The sequence below is a fragment of the Rana temporaria genome, chromosome 2 (assembly GCF_905171775.1).
Source record: "Rana temporaria chromosome 2, aRanTem1.1, whole genome shotgun sequence".
NCBI lineage: Eukaryota > Metazoa > Chordata > Amphibia > Anura > Ranidae > Rana > Rana temporaria.
The window spans coordinates 134,391,641-134,409,903 of record NC_053490.1 but is presented as its reverse complement, the minus strand read 5'-3'; the positions used below and the strand labels follow the sequence as shown (position 1 = coordinate 134,409,903).

Sequence of the window (18,263 nt, the reverse complement as noted above, 5' to 3'; positions counted from 1 at the left end):
AAAAAAAAAAAAAAAAAAAAATTTTTTTTTTTTTTTTTTTTTCAAAGGGGGTTGCTTTGGGCCCCCAACAGTGACAGGGCCCAGGGCACCTGCCCCATTTGCCCTGCGGTAAAGACGGCCCTGGTTATACAAGGCATCTTGTGTGTGGGGATGAGCTCAATGTTCGACTCGACTTGTTGACTGATGTTCAACCCGATGTTCGACTCGCTATTTGCCGAATAGCGAACATTATGCAGTGTTCGCAACAAATTCGAAAAGCCGCGGAACACCATTTAAAAGTCTAAGGGAGATTAAAGCGGAGCTCCACCCTAAAGTGGAACTCACGCTGATCGGCACCCTCCCCCCTCCGGTGTCAAATTTGACACCTTTCAGGGGGGAGGGGGGTGCAGATACATGTCTAAAGACAGGTATTTGCACCCACTTCCGGCCACACGTCTCGGGCAAAAGACGGGTTTTTCCAGACTTCCCGTCTGTCCCCCGTTGTGTGCTGGGAACACTCGGCTCCCAGCACACAGCGTGTGAGCCAATCGGCGGGCGCAGCGTGACTCGCGCATGCGCCGTAGGGAACCGGGTAGTGAAGCCGGAGCGCTTCACTTCCTGGTTCCCTCACTGAGGATGGTGGGGGGAGCAGCAGAGAGACGAGCGATCGCTCATCCTCTGCTGCGGACGGCGCTGGACTCCAGGACAGGTAAGTGTCCTAATATTAAAAGTCAGCAGCTGCAGTATTTGTAGCTGCTGGCTTTTAATATTTTTTTTTTACTGGCACATCCACTTTTAACATGAAAAATCAAAGTTGCAAATTTTAAAGGCTTATATGCATGGTATTGTCATAAAAAGTATTTGGGGACCTGGGTCCTGCCCCAGGGGACATGTATCAAAGTTTTAAAAACTGAAGTTTTTTCGGGAGCAGTGATTTTAACCACTTAACGCCCGCCGCACGCCTATTTACGTCCACAGAATGGCACGTACAGGCAGATGGGCGTATATATACGTCCTTGCCTTCTAGCGGGTGGGGGGTCCGATCGGGGACCCCCTCCGCTGCGGGCGGCTTACCTCGGGGAGCGATCCGGGACGACGGCGCGGCTATTCGTTTATAGCCGATCCGACGCGATCGCTCCCCGGAGCTGAAGAACGGGGAGAGCCGTATGTAAACACGGCTTCCCCGTGCTACACTGTGGCGGCGTATCGATCGAGTGATCCCTTTTATAGGGAGACTCGATCGATGACGTCAGTCCTACAGCCACACCCCCCTACAGTTGTAAACACACACTAGGTGAACCCTAACTCCTACAGCGCCCCCTGTGGTTAACTCCCAAACTGCAACTGTCATTTTCACAATAAACAATGCAATTTAAATGCATTTTTTGCTGTGAAAATGACAATGGTCCCAAAAATTTGTCAAAATTGTCCGAAGTGTCCGCCATAATGTCGCAGTCACGAAAAAAATCACTGATCGCCGCCAATAGTAGTAAAAAATTATTTTTTTATAAAAATGCAATAAAACTATCCCCTATTTTGTAAACGCTATAAATGTTGCGCAAACCAATCGATAAACACTTATTGCGATTTTTTTTACCAAAAATAGGTAGAAGAATATGTATCGGCCTAAACTGAGGAAAAAAAGGTCCGGGGCTTAAGTGGTTAATAATGCTTAAAGTAAAACAATAAAAATGAAATATTCCTGTAATGGAACGTTGCACACTCCGCTTGAGTGCTTCCGTCATATACCGCTTCCTATCAGTCTGGATATAGATATCGGATATTCCAGCTGCTCTCAACACACAACGAGATGAGACTTGTTTGTGTGCGAAACATGGAGTGTTTAATAGAACCAAGAATGCAACCTTATATACAGTTTAAAGAGGAGGTAACCAGAACATAAATCAATGAGCTAATTAACTAATCATTTACCCAGATGAGGTGACTCTTAGATATGACCTTTCAGGGTAGACGTCCCGTCTCCGCATTCACCTGCTATAAAATACACATTATCATAAGTGTAAACACAGGACATCTTCACACAATAGCAGGGTCAATTAGCACAGAGAACAGAGAGATGGCTGGAGGTGACGGCATTAGCATCTAACAGTATGAATGAGTGACTCTTACAATTAACCCGTTAAGTTCAGAATCAACAACCAGTAAATAGTTCTTTACAGATATCCTGGAATATATTGTGGATAATAATTACATAATAATCCCATCTCAGGTAGTCCAAGATATCATTCCTCAGTCATCCTATGCCCCTAGTGGACATAGGATGATTTTAGACATAAGCGGGTCCAAGTCTGTCACAATTCCTTTAACCACTTAAGCCCCAGACCATTTTTCAGCTAAAGGACCAGGCCCCTTTTTGTGATTCCGCACTGCGTCGTTTTAACTGACAATTGCAGGGTCGTGCAACGTGGCTCCCAAACAAAATTAGCGTCCTTTTTTCCCCACAAATAGAGCTTTCTTTTGGTGGTATTTGATCACCTCTGCGATTTAAATTTTTTTGCGCTATAAACAAAAATAGAGCGACAATTTTGAAAAAAAAATCAATATTTTTTACTTTTTGCTATAATAAATATCCCCAAAAAATATATAAAAAATAATTTTTTACCTCAGTTTTGGCCAAAACATATTCTACATATTTTTGGTAAAAAAATTCAAAATAAGCGTTTATTGATCAGTTTGCGCTAAAGTTATAGCATCTACAAAATATGGGATAGTTTTATGGCATTTTTCTAAATATTATTTTTTTACTAGTAATGGCGGCGATCAGCAAAGTTAACCTTTAAAAAATAAAAAATAAATGACTGCGACATTATGGCGGACACTTTTAACACTATTTTGGGACCATTGTAATTTTTACAGCCATCAGTGCTATAAAAAATGCACTGATTACTGTAAAAATGACACTGGCAGTGAAGGGGTTAACCTGTAGGGGGCGCTAAAGTGTGCCGTTTTTTTCAATGTGTTTCATCTGTATTTCTTGAGACCCGACAATTCATTACAGTCGCTTTACAGACATACTATAGACACCCCCCAGGTACGAAATTTAAAGGAATATTTCACTTTTATTGTTTCACTTTAAGCATTATTAAAATCACTGCTCCCGAAAAAACTTCATATTTTTTTTGTATTGATACATGTCCCCTGGGGCAGGACCTGGGTCCCTAAACACTTTTTATGACAATACCATGCATATAAGCCTTTAAAATTAGCACTTTTGGTTTTTCATGTTCGTGTCCCATAGACTTTAACGGTGTTCGAAAAAAATTTTTTGCCTGTTCACAAGTTCTGGTGCAAACCGAACCGGCTGGTGTTCGGCTCATCCTTACTTGTGTGCAGCAGTTGTCCATTATCACAGGACAAAGCCAAAGTCGTATCCAAGTTGCACTCCAAAGTCGGCGCAACTGTCATGGACATGCAATAATGTCTGGCAGCTTACCTTCTCCTCATGTGTCCATTAGAGGCCTGACTCTCTTCTTGCTGCCTTTTTATCATCTCTCCTTCCTGTATGGCCCCACCTCAGGCCATCCCAGGAAGTCTATGTTAACTGTTGCACTGCAGGTCTGCTTTGCTGTTCAACTTTGTTTGTTAGCTTGTTCCTGTCTGCCGTGTGCTACGTTTACCTTTCTGTGTACCGATTTTGGCTCGTCTCTGACTACTCCTGTTTGCCTGTTTCCCTGACCTTTTGGCCTGTCCCTTGGTTACCCTTGTCTGCCTGTTGCCCCGACCTCGGCTTACCCATCACCATCCCTTGTGTCCTCAGTGACTGCTTCCCCTCTCTCCCTACGGTGTGTGACCTGGGGGACCCCAGGGGCCACGACCCGGGTTCAGTTGCAGCAAAGGCCATCCTCACCACTAGAGGCTCTGGTGAACACCTGCTGGACCTTAGACTCTGCGCCCTGGGAAATCTTGGGTTCACGTTTCCTGTCCATCCGCAGCAGTCTGCTATTTGGTTCACTACCTTGCGGTGCACCCCTGTCTCTATCGGGGTGCATTTGTCACCTGGCCACAGGTGACCTGACAGCAACTTTGGAGTCGTATGATTGTGAATGGAGCCTAAATCAACTGCTGCTGCTAGAAAAACGAACTGTTTATGGACAGCTTTAGCCCTCGTGTACACCGGCGCAACTTGTCATGTGATTTGACAGTTCAAAATTACATGACAAGTCGCACTCTATTTGTGCCTATGGAACCATTCAATCAGTGTGACTCTGACTTGCACTGATTTGAAATAGGTTCCTCCACTATTTTTGCCGATTTCGTGTGTGACTTGCATTGACATCTGTGCATGAAATTGTGCAGATGTCGGCAAGCCGCACATGAAATCGCACTGACCGGTGGCTTTGAAATTGCACTGAAGTAATGCAATTTCAAAGCCTCATTCAGTGTGAACGGGGGCTTAGTATATAAGCAAGATACTGGTAATAATTCAGAAAAAGTAAGTAACTTAAAAGGAGTTGTAAAGGAACATTTTTTTTTTTTTGCTGAAATGACTGTTTACAGGGTATAGAGACATAATAGTTAACTCATTCCTTTTAAAATGATTAAAAATAGATAAAAATCAATCATATAATGTACCTGCAGTTTCTAGTTTCGTGTTTGCATGTTGTTTCCTGCTTCTGTGATGTACAGAGCCACAGAGCCAATACAGGGCAGTGATGGTTTGGAAAATGAAACTGATTGGTGCTGAGGGGTTTTAGACACACAGTAATCACACCTCCTTGATTAGTGACCACAGAGAGAAAGCTCCCAGTACTGTGGTTATCAGGAAACAGACAACCAGGAAGTGTGGAGATCAGAGAAGAATTACAGCAACTTGAGAGCAAAAACAAACAATGAGGACATGAAAAAAAAACTGCATTAAGGTAAAGGAAGCTATTAAGATAAAAAAAATTCCCTTAAATCATACCGTATTTGCCGGCGTATAAGAAAACCTTTTAAAGTTAAAAATGTGGCTCAAAAAAAGGGGGGTCGTCTTATACGCCGGATGCAGACTGCGGGCGCCCATTTTTTAAAAGCTGCGCCTCCGTGATAGGCGGAACAGTCAGTTTCCCAGAAAAGCCTGTGTTTAGTGTTCCGCCTATCACGGACATCTTCTCGTCCTCGGACGAGAGGACGTCCGTTAAAGGCGGAACGCTGAACACAGGCTCTTCTGGGAAACTGAGTGTTCCGCCTATCACGGAACACCACGAGGAGGAGGCTCGGCTTTTAAAAAATGGATGCCCGCAGTCTGACTCACTTCTGGAATGAAGATCGGCAAATTGAGGTGAGGCGATGGCACAGTGAGGGGGGGAACGGTGAGTATATCCCAAAACCAACATTTTAGCTGGAAAATCAGGGGGTCGTCTTATACGCCCAGTCGCCTTATATGCCAGCCAATACGGTACTTGTAAAAGAAGAAGGACATAAGTGTCAAGTTTTCAGAAGATACCTTCTTACATATGATCTGGGAATGTTCTAAGGTTAGACCGCTCTGGTCTCATGTAATTGAGATCATGGTGGTTAACTTTGGTTTTCCAAATATTTGTAACCCTCTGATGTGCCTCCTGGGGGTCACGGAAAATTAGGGGATGACTAATGCTATAAAAATGTTTGTTAGAATACTCTTTTTCTATGCAAGAAAGTTAAATGCTAGGAAATGGATATAAACAGAATATCTTTCTAATAAAACATGGAATGCATTAGTTAAATGGGTTGTAAAGGTTAGTTTTTTATTTTCTAAATAGGTTCCTTTAAGCTAGTGTATTGTTGGTTCACTTACCTTTTTCTTCGATTTCCCTTCTAAATGTTTTTTTTCTTTGTTTTCCTTGTCTGCATTTCTAACTTCCTGTTCCTCCTCAGTAAGCCGTTCTGGCTGACTAACCCCCAGCCAGAACGGCTGGGATGATGGGGGAGCTTACTGAGGAGGAACAGAAAGTGAGAAATTCAGACAAAGAAAAAAAACATTTAGAAGGGAAATTCGAAGGAAAGGGTAAGTGAACCAACAATGCACTAGCTTAAAGGAACCTATTTAAAAAACAAACCTTTACAACCCCTTTAATGCAAATATCCCCTTATACAGAATGACGTATGAGGCTTGGGGCTGCCCAAAGAAGTTAACTAAAATTTGATTCAGTCGGGAAGATTCTCCGGCAGCTTTGAAAAGTTCCCCCTAGGTCAGCAGTAGGGATGAGCTTCATGTTCGAGTCGAACTCATGTTCGAGTCGAACTCATGTTCGACTCGATCATCGTATGTTCGACCGTTCGTCGAATTACGAACGTTATGGGCCCTTCACGCCAAATTCGAGTGGCGTGTCGCGGCCCATAATTCACTGCGGCATCGCAGTGCATTGCTGGCTGAGGATTGGCCAAGCATGCACTATGACCCGCATGCTTGGTGTCAGGGACTCACCTTCCGATCCCGCCGATCCACCATTCAGGGGAAACAGCAGCGTTCCTCTGTAACTGCGCGCCGTCTCGCGTCCAATGCTCGTGCACGCGCGCCAACGGCGCATGCGCGTGCACAACGGGCGCACGCGCGTGCACAATGGCAGTTTTTATTTATTTTTATGGTTGAACTGGATGGACTTGTGTCTTTTTTCAACCTGACTAACTATGTAACTATGTAAGGCGACAGCACTATATAAGTAACTGTAGAAAAAAAAGGAAGAATTTGCATGGCTCTACAGGAAATGCAACAATTCCACGAGTGTCAATTTCTCTGGCCGCCTGCAGCTGTAACTGGTTCCTCCTGCTGACCTCCTTGTCATTACTATTTCCTATGTTTACATAGAGGTCAGCAGGAGGAACCAGTTAGAACTGAAGGGGGCCATGGAAATCCACTCTCCTGCAGATTTCAGCAGAAGATTTCTCAGGATTGGAGTTTTGTTCGGCAATGGGGCTAGCAGGAAAAGTATTTATAGAGTTCATTCACAGGTCTGGCTTAAAGTGGATGTGCGCTCAAAAAAAAATATTAAAAGCCAGCAGCTACAAATACTGCAGCTGCTGACTTTTAATATTAGGACACTTACCTTTCCTGGAGTCCAGCGGCATCCGCAGCACAGGACGAGCGGTCGCTCGTCACCCTGCTGCTCCCCCCTCCATCCACGGTGAGGGAACCAGGAAGTGAAGCGCTCCGGCTTCACTGCCCGGTTCCCTACGGCGCATGCGCGAGTCGCGCTGCGCCCGCCGATTGGCTCACGCGCTGTGTGCTGGGAGCCGAGTGTTCCCAGCACACAACGGGGGACAGACGGGAAGTCAGGAAAAACCCGTCTTTTGCCCATGACGTGTGGCCGGAAGTGGGTGCAAATACCTGTCTTTAGACAGGTATCTGCACCCCCTCCCCCCTAAAAGGTGTCAAATGTGACACCGGAGGGGGGGAGGGTGCCGATCAGCGCGACTTCACTTTAGGGTGGAGATCCGCTTTAAGTTTAGTTTTCTTTTTAAAATCAGCACAAAAGATGGTATTTAGATTCAAGGAGAAGTGTTCAATGTGCTGATGGCTGCCATCTTAAGCCTGGTACACACAGGTCGAATGTTGGGAAACATTTGCCAGTTAAAAAAAACGGCCAACATTCGGCCCGTGTGTATGTCAGTCTGTCTGACAACAAGCATGCTAGAAAACCAGCAGCGTACCGACTCCCGATCAGCACTCTCAGCCAATGTTTCACAGCAAGTCGAAACAGGGTGGTACTAATTGTACAAAAGTTCTCTTACGTCATTTTTTTTTCTGTTCATGTTCAGTCTTTTAAATCTGATTTTTCCCGTATGAAAACAGTTTACATCAAACGGAAATTGTTAGTTCTGTTCACATACGAGAACATTTTTGGAGTTTGCCCATTCAAAAAGTTTCATTTGAAAAGACTGAATCACATATCGAAAGTTATGTACACATTATACGAATATCGAATGATTGTTCCTCGTATGGAATTTTTCCTATTTTCTTTCTCTTATACCACTTAAAGACTGAGCCTCTTTCTGAGATTTATTGTTTAATTACTTCCAAACCTTTATACATTTTTTTCTAACACCCTAGAGAATAAAATGGCGGTCGTTGCAATACTTTATGTCACACCATATTTGCGCAGCGGTCTTACAAGCATATACTTTTTTGAATAATAAAAATAGACTTTTTTGAATAAAAAAATAAGATAACAGTAAAGTTAGCCCAATTTACCCCATCCTCCAGATTTAGGCTGGTTTCACAAGTACGTTCCTTTTTTTTGTTCAGCTCAGTCATGTTTTTTGGGGGGAAAAAGACAGATCAAATACAGATTCGGATGTTTTCATATCCGCTGACATCTGTTTTCTACAACAAAAAAAAAGTGATTGAACTGAACTGCAAACACTATATATAGCTGGTTGCTAAGAGGGGGGCCGGGAAGTCCATCGCCGCATCCCTAACAACCGATGAGTCATTAGCTGTCAGCTGGGTTCCCCACTGACAGCTGAATGTAAAAATAAATAAATTGCTGAACAAAAAAAAACGGCGTTAAAAATCCATACCAAACCTTTATCCGAGCATGCAGCCCGGCAGGTCAGGAAAGGGAGGGGTGCTTTGTTTATGGGGACAAGGGCCTCTTCCCAACAACCCTGCCCGGTGGCAGTCAGGGTCAGCGGGCGGTGGGCTTCTCGGAATCTGGGGGCCCCCAGATTCTGCCCCCCCCTATCTGAATGGGTATCGGGTACATACTACGCCTACCCAATCACCAAAAAGGCAGTGAAATGTAAAAAAAAAAAATTAGAGCCGGTAGGTTCTGCCCTGTACTGTGACACTGCACTTTATCGGGGTACATTCTGCACTGTACTGTGACGCTGCACTTTATTGGGGTGCGTTGCACCCTGTAATGTGACATTGCACTTTATCAGGGTACATTCTGCCCTGCGACACTGCACTTTATCGGGGTACATTGCACCCTGTACTGTGGCACTTCACTTTATCGGGGTACGTTGCACCCTGTACTGTGACACTGCACTTTATCGGAGTACGTTCTGCCCTGTACTGTTACACTGCACTTTATCGGAGTACGTTGCACCCTGTACTGTGTACATACTGCATTTTATCAAGCTACGTTCCACCCTGTACTTTATCAGGGTAGGCTACACCCTGTACTGTGACACTGCACTTTATGAAGATACATTCTGCACTTTATTGGGGTACGTTGTACCCTGTACTGTGACACTGCACTTTATCTGTGTACGCTCCACCCTGTACTGTTACACTGCATTTTATCAGGGTACGTTCCACCCTGTACTGTGACACTGCACTTTTTTTGGGGTACGTTGCACCCTGTACTGTGACACTGCACTTTATTGGTGTACGTTGCACCCTGTACTGTGACACTGCACTTTATTGGTGTACGTTGCACCCTGTACTGTGACACTGCACTTTATCGGGGGAAGCTTCCACCCTCTACTGTGACACTTCACTTTATCGGGGTACATTCCACCCTCTACTGTGACACTGCACTTTATCAGGGTACATTCCACCCTGTACTGTGACACTGCACTTTTTCGGGGTACATTGCACCCTCTACTGTGACACTGCACTTTATCGGGGGAAGGCTCCACCCTCTACTGTGACACTGCACTTTATCGGGGTACATTCTGCCCTGTACTGACGCTGCACTTTATTGGGGTACATTCCATCCTCTACTGTGACACTGCACTTTTTAGGGGTACATTCTGCCCTGTACTGACACTGCACTTTATCAGGATACATTCCACCTTGTACTGTGACACTGCACTTTATCGGGGTACATTCCACCTTGTACTGTGACACTGCACTTTATTGGGGTACATTGCACCCTCTACTGTGACACTGCACTTTATCAGGGTACATTCTGCCCTCTACTGATACTGCACTTTATTGGGGTACATTCCACCCGCTACTGTGACAATGCACTTTATCGGGGTACATTCTTCTCTGTACTGATGCTGCACTTGGGTACATTCCACCCTCTACTGTGACACTACACTTTATCGGTTTACATTCCACTTTGTACTGTGACACTGCACTTTATTGGGGTACGTTCCACCCTGTACTGTGACACTACACTTTATGAAGTTACATTCTGCACTTTATCAGGGTACATTCCACCTTGTACTGTGACACTGCACTTTATCGGGGTACATACTGCACTTTATCAGGGTACATTCCAGCCTGTACTGTGACACTGCATTTTATCGGGGTACATACTGCACTTTATCAGGGTACATTCCACCCTGTAGTGACACTGCACTTTATTGGGGTACATTCCACCCTGTACTGTGACACTGCACTTTATCAGGGTACATACTGCACTTGTCCTGTGACACCGCACATGAATACACATCACACAAATAAATGACATTCACTGGGTGTTACAATGCCTGACGTTTGCCAACACTACATGTCCAGGTCTGTGGCCTGCACTCAGAAAACAGAACTGCTCTGTCACTTATGAATGGGTATAGGGATGGGCAGTCACTTTATGACACACACTGACTGTCCTTGTCCAGCTTCCCCTAATATGAAAATGACCTCAAAGGTGACTTATGCTTTCCCGCCCTTCAACCTCTGATCACAGGCCCCGCCCAACTGCAACCACACAGCCAATCATAGGCTGAGTCTAGAAACCACCTAGATCAGGCGCCGCACTTCAGAGGGGGCGTGTCTATGGTAATTCGTGTCATTAGATTACACGCCCTTCCCCTCGGGCACTTTGACGGCCCATTTCGTCTGTAGAACAAACATGTTTAATAAACCAACTGACTTCCATGTCGCTTTTCCCCCCCAATCACTATGTTCAGAGTATGACATGTGACGAGTAGTTACAGTCAGAGCGCGCATGCGTCCTATTACAACGCGAGCCACAATCCCATCGTGTGATGGAAATGGCCCCGGGAAGGTCAATGTGCTCGCCCCTTGCAAGATGGCTGCGCTGCGCGAATGCGTGGTGACAGCGGGCCGTGACGTCATCCAGCAGGGGGCGGGCCCGAATCCTCCTCCTCTTCAACCTTGTCCCGGCTCCGGCCTTCCCAGCGACTTCGGCTTTGCCGGTTCCAGTAAGACGCTGCAGTTCCTCTCGGCCCAGTGACGGCCTTCTTCTCCTCCTCCTCGTCCCAGCACCGTACACCGACCGACCATGTCTCTCATCACCGCCGGACGCCTGTGCGCTCGTATCCTCGGGGCTAAGGTGAGAAGCCGGCGTCTAGCACTGACATGTGTGGAACACCCAGCGCCCCCTCCCCCATGTGCGGGACGAGCCCGGCCGGCTTATCCTTCTATCCCCGGGGGCCCGGCTCTTTCCCACAACCCCCGGCCTGTGACAGGAGGGGCCCCTCCGGGGATATACGATCCCTGCTGTGCTGGGGCCCTGACTGATCCTCACCTGAGTCACCTTCCCAGGGAAAGTCATGACTTATCAGGGAAGGGCTCCAGATAGCGGTACACATGGGCTGATCATTGGGGTCCTCATATTGCTCCTTTATACAGCTATTGGGTGTGTTTTGTACCAGTGATGTGTCTCTATTTTCTATTATTGTCCAATAGGGCGCTCCCAAATAATGAAGGATGTGCGCCAATGACTTCTTTATTATTGACATTCACATCAGTCCCTGCCCCTGAGCAGCGCACAATCTAAAGCCTTGTACCCAACTAGTTATTTTTCATTCAAACCACAGAAAATACACTCCGATGTTAGTACAGCGATCTTCCCTGCTGAGCTATTGTCTTCTGACAGGGATGTCATGACCCTTTGATAGACAGCCACCATACACATGGGTCAAATGCTGCCCAGTTTCTAGTTAGCCAGCCGATGCCGCCCAACATTCAGCCCGCGTGTACTGGGCTTTTAGGCTCCTTACATATTGGGGCCAATTAACCTCTCTATGTCTTTGGAATGTGGGAGGTAAAGGGAGAACATGCAAACTCCAAGCAGTTAATGCAGTGGTTGTGATTAGAACTGGTGAACCCCAGTGTTGCCAGACAGAAGTGCTAATCACTATGCCACAGTGCTGCCCATTTTAAGTTAAAAACAGTTCTAAGAGGGGGAGTAAGGATGTGTATGGACACACCGCAGGACTGTCATGGAATGAATAGTCATGTGACACTTTGTGCACCAATCTTTATTTAAAAGATAAGTTCACCTTCGTAAATACACGCACATCTTTGCAGGTAAAGAAAAAAAATGCATTTATTTTTTGCTATGATCCTGCAATGCATTGCACCTACGACCTGAGGATCCCAGGGCAGTTCTAGACAGTCTGTGCATGCTGCTCGTAACTGCCAGGAAGACTCCATGAACTATCTAGAGAAAAAAGCCCTGGTAGCTAATTTAGAACTACAACCCGACAGGCGCAGAGGCTGTTGGTACTTGTAGTTCTCCATTCACAAGTCTCTGTGAATGATGTGGCCTGGGGAGGTGCGGGGGCTTGTGTTGCAGTAACATGTTACACCCTGAATAGTTACTTAACATGTTACAAGAGGTGAACTTCTCCTTCCCCCTCCCCCAATTATAAGTAGAAGCAGCTGATTGTTCAGGGTGGAACGCTTGTCAGCTGTCTGATCACTGATCGCAGTCCTTGGTGTTCTCCAGCCATGTCCCTCATTACCATACAAGCTTTACTGCAATGCATCAATTGGCTAAAGTGGTCTTCTAGAAGCTGGTCATAGACGGCATAGAACCGTTAGACAGCTAGGATCTGACCTTTTATCATGTCTTATGGCTCCTCTCAGCTATAGACAGGAATTCCTAAGTCTCTTTGTCTGTTGGGACTGTCGGGAGTATGGAAGGTGCATGAAACCTGCTGTTCCTGTGCTGGACTGCCTGGGGGCAATCAAACTGGAGATCCTTTTCTAATATTGACATGAACTTGACTGGCGTTCAGATGAGTCAGTGGACTTCTCTCATGTCTAATAGCCCTTTATGTGTAGTATGTAATACCCAATCTGTCTACATTGTGTAAAGATGTGCATTTGTTATAAACCTTTGTTCACATCTGAGGGGGGCTGCATGTAGGGCAGCCTATTCATTTCAATGGGTTACCCTACCCATGAGAAAAGTGCACATCCTTTTGTGAAATGGTGCTGCAGCACTATTCGGTTTGGTCCCTTATTTACTTTATTTCAGGTACTTGTATAGCGTCATCAATTTGTGTGTGTGTGTGTGTGTGTGTGTGTGTATATATATATATATTCTCTCCATATCCATCAGGACCAGCTCCATTAATAACTAGAGAACGCCTCAAAATTAAAGGAACACTAAGCCCAGGTTCACACTGGGTACGATTTCCTTCGATTTGAGATGCGATTTCACATTTGTCGGCAATGACACTGTCCTAATCGGTGCAACGCCGCATCTGCGGCGCTGCACCGATTTCAAAAAGTAGTTCCTGTACTACTTTTTGTGATTTCTGGCCGCGATTTACATTGACATCTGTGCAGAAACCTGCACAGATGTCTCTTAAATCGCGGCCAAAATCGGGACTGCCGGCGGGAGTGAAATCGTGCGAGTTCAGCTGAACTCGCACGGCTTCACTCCCGCAGCCCAGTGTGAACCAGGGCTAAAGGTTCGTTTTTTATTAGATCAATTGATTGCTGTAAGCTAGAGCAATTAAATATCACTTACCTCGTTTTTCCTTTTGACCTCCAAAATACAGTAATCCAGGTTTGAAAATGCCATTTCCTGTCTCTTCTCTTCTTGCTTTCCACCAGCATCTGAGCCGTTTTGCATGGTGGAAAGCAGAATGTGCTCACCCCCTCCCTATGACTACAGCCCTGCGTGAAGATGCTCTCTTATCCCTCACAGGCATGGAGGCTAAGCCTAATGGGAACTGTAGTTCCCATTAGGCTGTGATGTAGCAAGAATGAATGCGCACCGCAAACCAGGAAGTCAGTAAAAATAATGATTCAGGAGTGAATAAAACAGCTCAATTTCAACAGGTATCAAACTACCGTATTTATCTTGCTATAACGCGCCCCGGCGTATAGCGCGCACCCCCGAACTTGAAGGAAAATTCCTGGGGGAAAAAAAATAAATACTTAGTTTGGATGCCCCTCGTCGGTGTCTTGCCCGTCGTCCATCGGCGGCCTCGTCCGGTCCGGCGTCCTTCTGCGGCCATCGTGGTGTCCTCCCCGCTCGATTCCCGCGCTGTGTTTGAACCACTGCGCCGACATATATCGAGCGCAGTATAGTCAGGCAGGCTCGGCTTTTCTCGCGTAAAGGACGCACAGGACGTGACCACAAGAGGAGCCGAGCCTGCCCGACTATACCCGAGTGTACTGCGCTCGGTATATGTTGGCGCAGTGGTTCAAACACAGCGCGGGTATCGGCGTATATCATGCACCCACGATTTTGCCCTGATTTTCAGGGCAAAAAAAGTGCGTAATATACGCCAATAAATACGGTAGTTATAATGCAAAACATTACTTTTTACTTAGCTACTGTCAGACTTTAATTTAAGAGGAAAATATTTTTGTCTTTACAACCCCTTTTAAGGCGCCAGCTGTAATTTTTAAAGCGTAATGTTACCCATAAAAACTTGATAAAGAAAAAATGTTCTTTAGAAAGGAACATACGTCACACACACACACTGGCCCAGATTCAAGTAGCAATTGCGCCTGTGTAACCATAGGTTACACATCGCAATTGCTTACTTGCCCCGGCGTTACGAATGCTCCTGATTCAGGAACATCGTAACGCCGACTGCAGCCTAAAATCTGCGTGGCATAAGGCTCTTATGCCACGCATATCTAGGCTGCATTCTTGCGATGACCGCTAGGGGGCGTTCCCATTGTGGTCAGCGTATAGTATGCAAATTGCATACGAACACCGATTCACAATGTTGCGCGAGCCCTGTGTACGCAATTTACGTTGTTTCCGTACGGCGTGTTTAGCGTAAGGCTGCCCCTTCTAATAGCAGGGGCAGCCAATGCTAAAGTATACCCTTCGTTCCCGCGTCGCGACGTTCGAATTTTACGTTATTTGCGTAAGTGATTCGTGAATGGCGCTGGACGCCATTCATGTTCACTTTGAAGCAAATGACGTCCTTGCGACATCATTTGCCGCAATGCACGTCGGGAAAGTTTCCCGACGGAGCATGCGCTTTACGCTCGGCACGGGAGCGTGCCTAATTTAAATGATTCCCGCCCCCTACGGGATCATTTACATTAGGCGCCCTTAAGCAGGGCAAGTTTACACAGCGCACACGCAATTTACGGAAGCTACTGCTCCGTGAATCGCGGGTAGCACAGTAAATTTGCGGGGGCGCAGGGCAAAAACGCTGCCCTGCGCCTCCGTAAATAAGGGGCAAATCTACCTGAATCCGGGCCACTGTATGTATTTTTAAATTGGCATCAGTCCCTGCCCTCATGGAGCTTACACTCTAAGGTCCCTAATTCACATTCATACATATACTAGGAACAATTTAGACAGGAGCCAGTTAGCCTACCAGCATGTCTTTGAAATGTGGGAGGAAACCCACGCAGGCACAGGGAGAACATGCAAACTCCAGGTAGGTAGCGTCGTGGTTGGGATTCAAAGCAAAGACCCTGGTGCTGCCAGGTGGACATGCTCACATTGTTCATGTAGATATGTGCTTTGGTTGCCAATGCATGGGGATGCCATTAAGAATTAATGGCTTATCAGTGCTTCTGCTAAAGTACAACACGTTTCTCTGTGTTTTGAGGGGTGCAATTTTACATGCATTTCTGACTTGCAGAGATGTGATTTTGGCTTAATAAGGGACCTAACTGGTGCTGAACATTTACATCTTTATTTAAGACAGTGGGCTAATAAAGAGTATCGGGGTTCGACATACCCCAGGAGCCAGGTAGCCAATGCTCCTTAAAGTGGAACTTTAGTCAGAAAATGAAGTCCCGCTCTGCACATGCTCAGTTGCTCTCCATTTTTAGGCACTGCCTATGTGTAGAAGCCAATCTGCTGTCAGCCTTGAAGTCTAACTTAACACTCCTATCCTTACAGCCAAGGAAGCTGCTTCTCTTTGATCTGCAACTGTCATGGTTCTGCACAAGTGATCAGTTATGACACCAGCCATTTGATGGTTTGACAGTTTGGTTGAGGACACAGTCAAATTGACCGTTTGATTGAGAACACAAGCAAATGTGACAGCAATTCCAGCAATGTAACTGTTTGAAACTGTTAAATCAATGGATTTAGTTCCGCTTTATCACTTACTGCTGTTCAGCAGCTCTGGGCTTCAGCACAATGACAGCCTCCGGCAGGAAGAAACGGGAGCAATGCTGGAGGCAATTTACAGCACACACTCATAATTTTGTCGTAACAGTGGGATTCCAGGCATCTTCCACGGGATAGTTCTAATGCCGCATACACACGACCGTTTTTAATGTCATGGAAAAAAACAAAGTTTTTCTCGACGTGATTCTTGTCAGCTTGCCTTGCATACACACGATCGTGAAAAAAATGCTTGAGCAAAGCGCAGTGACGTACGACGGCACTATAAAGGGGAAGTTCCATTCGATTTGCGACACCCTTTGGGCTGATTATGCAAATTTTCCTTCTCATAACCTGCTTCTGAGCATGCACATTTTTTTTTCCCCGTCAAAGCCTACACATGACCGCTTTTCACGACGTGAAAAACGGCAAGAAAAAATAATTATAAGGGGCAGATCCACATACATCTGCGCCGGGCGCAGCACATGTAAGATATGCTACGCTGCTGTAACTTACTTGGCTTTGGTTTGAATCCTCAACGAATTCGTGCCGTAAGTTACAGCGGTGTAGTGTATCTCTCGCGGCGCAGGGGCGCGGAATTCAAATGGATCTTATAGGGGCGTGTTTTATGTTATTTCGTCGTGACCCGACGTAAACAATGTTTTTTTTGGAACTGCGCATGCGCCGTCCCTGGGGGTATCCCAGTGCGCATGCTCAAAACTAAACCGGAACCCGCCAATGCTTACGACGGTGACGTCATTCTACGCAAATTCCTATTCGCGAACGACTTATGCAAACAACGTAAAAAAGGCTGACGTACGTTCGTGGATCGCCGTAAATAGCTCATTTGCATACTTGACGCGGATTACGACGGGAACGCCACCTAGCGGCCGCCGAAAATTGCATCTTAGATCCGACGGCGTACGAAGACGGAAAGCCGTCGTATCTTGTTTTGAGGATTCAAAACAAAGATACGACGCAAGAATTTTGAAATTACGCTGACGTATCAATAGATACGCCGGCGTAATTTCTTTGTGGATCTGCCCCTACGTTTTTAATGGTCATTTTTCACGTCGCGAAAAATGCTCTGGAGCCTACACACGGTCGTTTTTAATGACCAATTTGAAAAACGGTCGTGTGTGTACGCGGCAAAAGACTAAGTGCTTCGGCTTCGTGTTCCAGTGCAGCCTCTGTGAAGGTTCTCATTTCTCCAGGTCATGGTAGATGAACCATTTTTAGAACTACAGCTAGATACAAAATGTCTTCACCATTACAGAACAAGTCCAGTTGTGACAAACTACTACTAGATTTTCCAGTTCAACTTTGTCTTTACAAAGTATTTTGAAATACTGGAAGAATGTAAATCTGACTGATTTTGAAACCATCTAAGGTCACAGAAACCACAGCAGCATCAAAGAACTCTCTACTTTCAGTGCCAGATTATTTTACAGGTGTGATATATTCACAGTTGTATGTATTGTGTAAATCTCGGTTTCCAAATACTTTTGTAGTAAAGGCGTATTCTGTCCTGTCACTAAAGGCATAGCTATGTTTTGACTCAGCAAGGAGTGTTTGTTGTCTCAAGGCTTTTTTTTTTGTTATCTAATTACGTGGCCTCATGATTGGTATGCTGTCAATTTAATCCCAAAGTACACTGGTTTCCAGATCATGTTCTTCAGTTTATCATTTTCAAACCTTTTAAATTACTAGAATTGCAATGTCTTTGGGGGGTGTTGACAAGGATTTACATGGCTACACTGGCACCAGCAATGGAATAATACAGTCATCCATCCCTTTGCTCCAAGTCTTTTGCCTGGTGTATGTGCAAATAGGCATTCACCTGCCAGGTTCTGGGTGAATCAAAGCGCTGCCCAGCTATTGGATGACTTGGGATGGGCGGTGTATGGAGCTTTGGCTTCACGTAACCTTCCATTTTCCATACTTGTGCAGTGCAAATGACAAGCTAGCTTTTGTCTCAGCTATTAGATAAAGGGACTTCATTGGCTAGTCCTTTTATTCAGGCGCTGGTTTTAAAGGTCAGCCAATTTGACCTTGTAGTCTTAGTGCACTGTTTGTGTAGGGAGGAGGAACTGTACTTGATGCAGTTAAGGAAGT

The 18,263-nt window shown here is 45.6% G+C and overlaps 1 protein-coding gene across 1 annotated transcript in view; it reads left to right on the top strand.

The window, feature by feature from the left end:
- Window positions 1-10,928: 10,928 nt before the first annotated feature.
- The window catches only part of CS (citrate synthase), a 37,169-nt gene continuing 29,834 nt past the window's right edge, over window positions 10,929-18,263 (top strand). Inside the window, exon 1 of the mRNA XM_040341128.1 lies at window positions 10,929-11,150. Coding sequence (XP_040197062.1) covers window positions 11,100-11,150 — 51 coding nt within the window. The 5' untranslated portion in view covers window positions 10,929-11,099. The remainder of the gene's footprint in view (window positions 11,151-18,263) is intronic.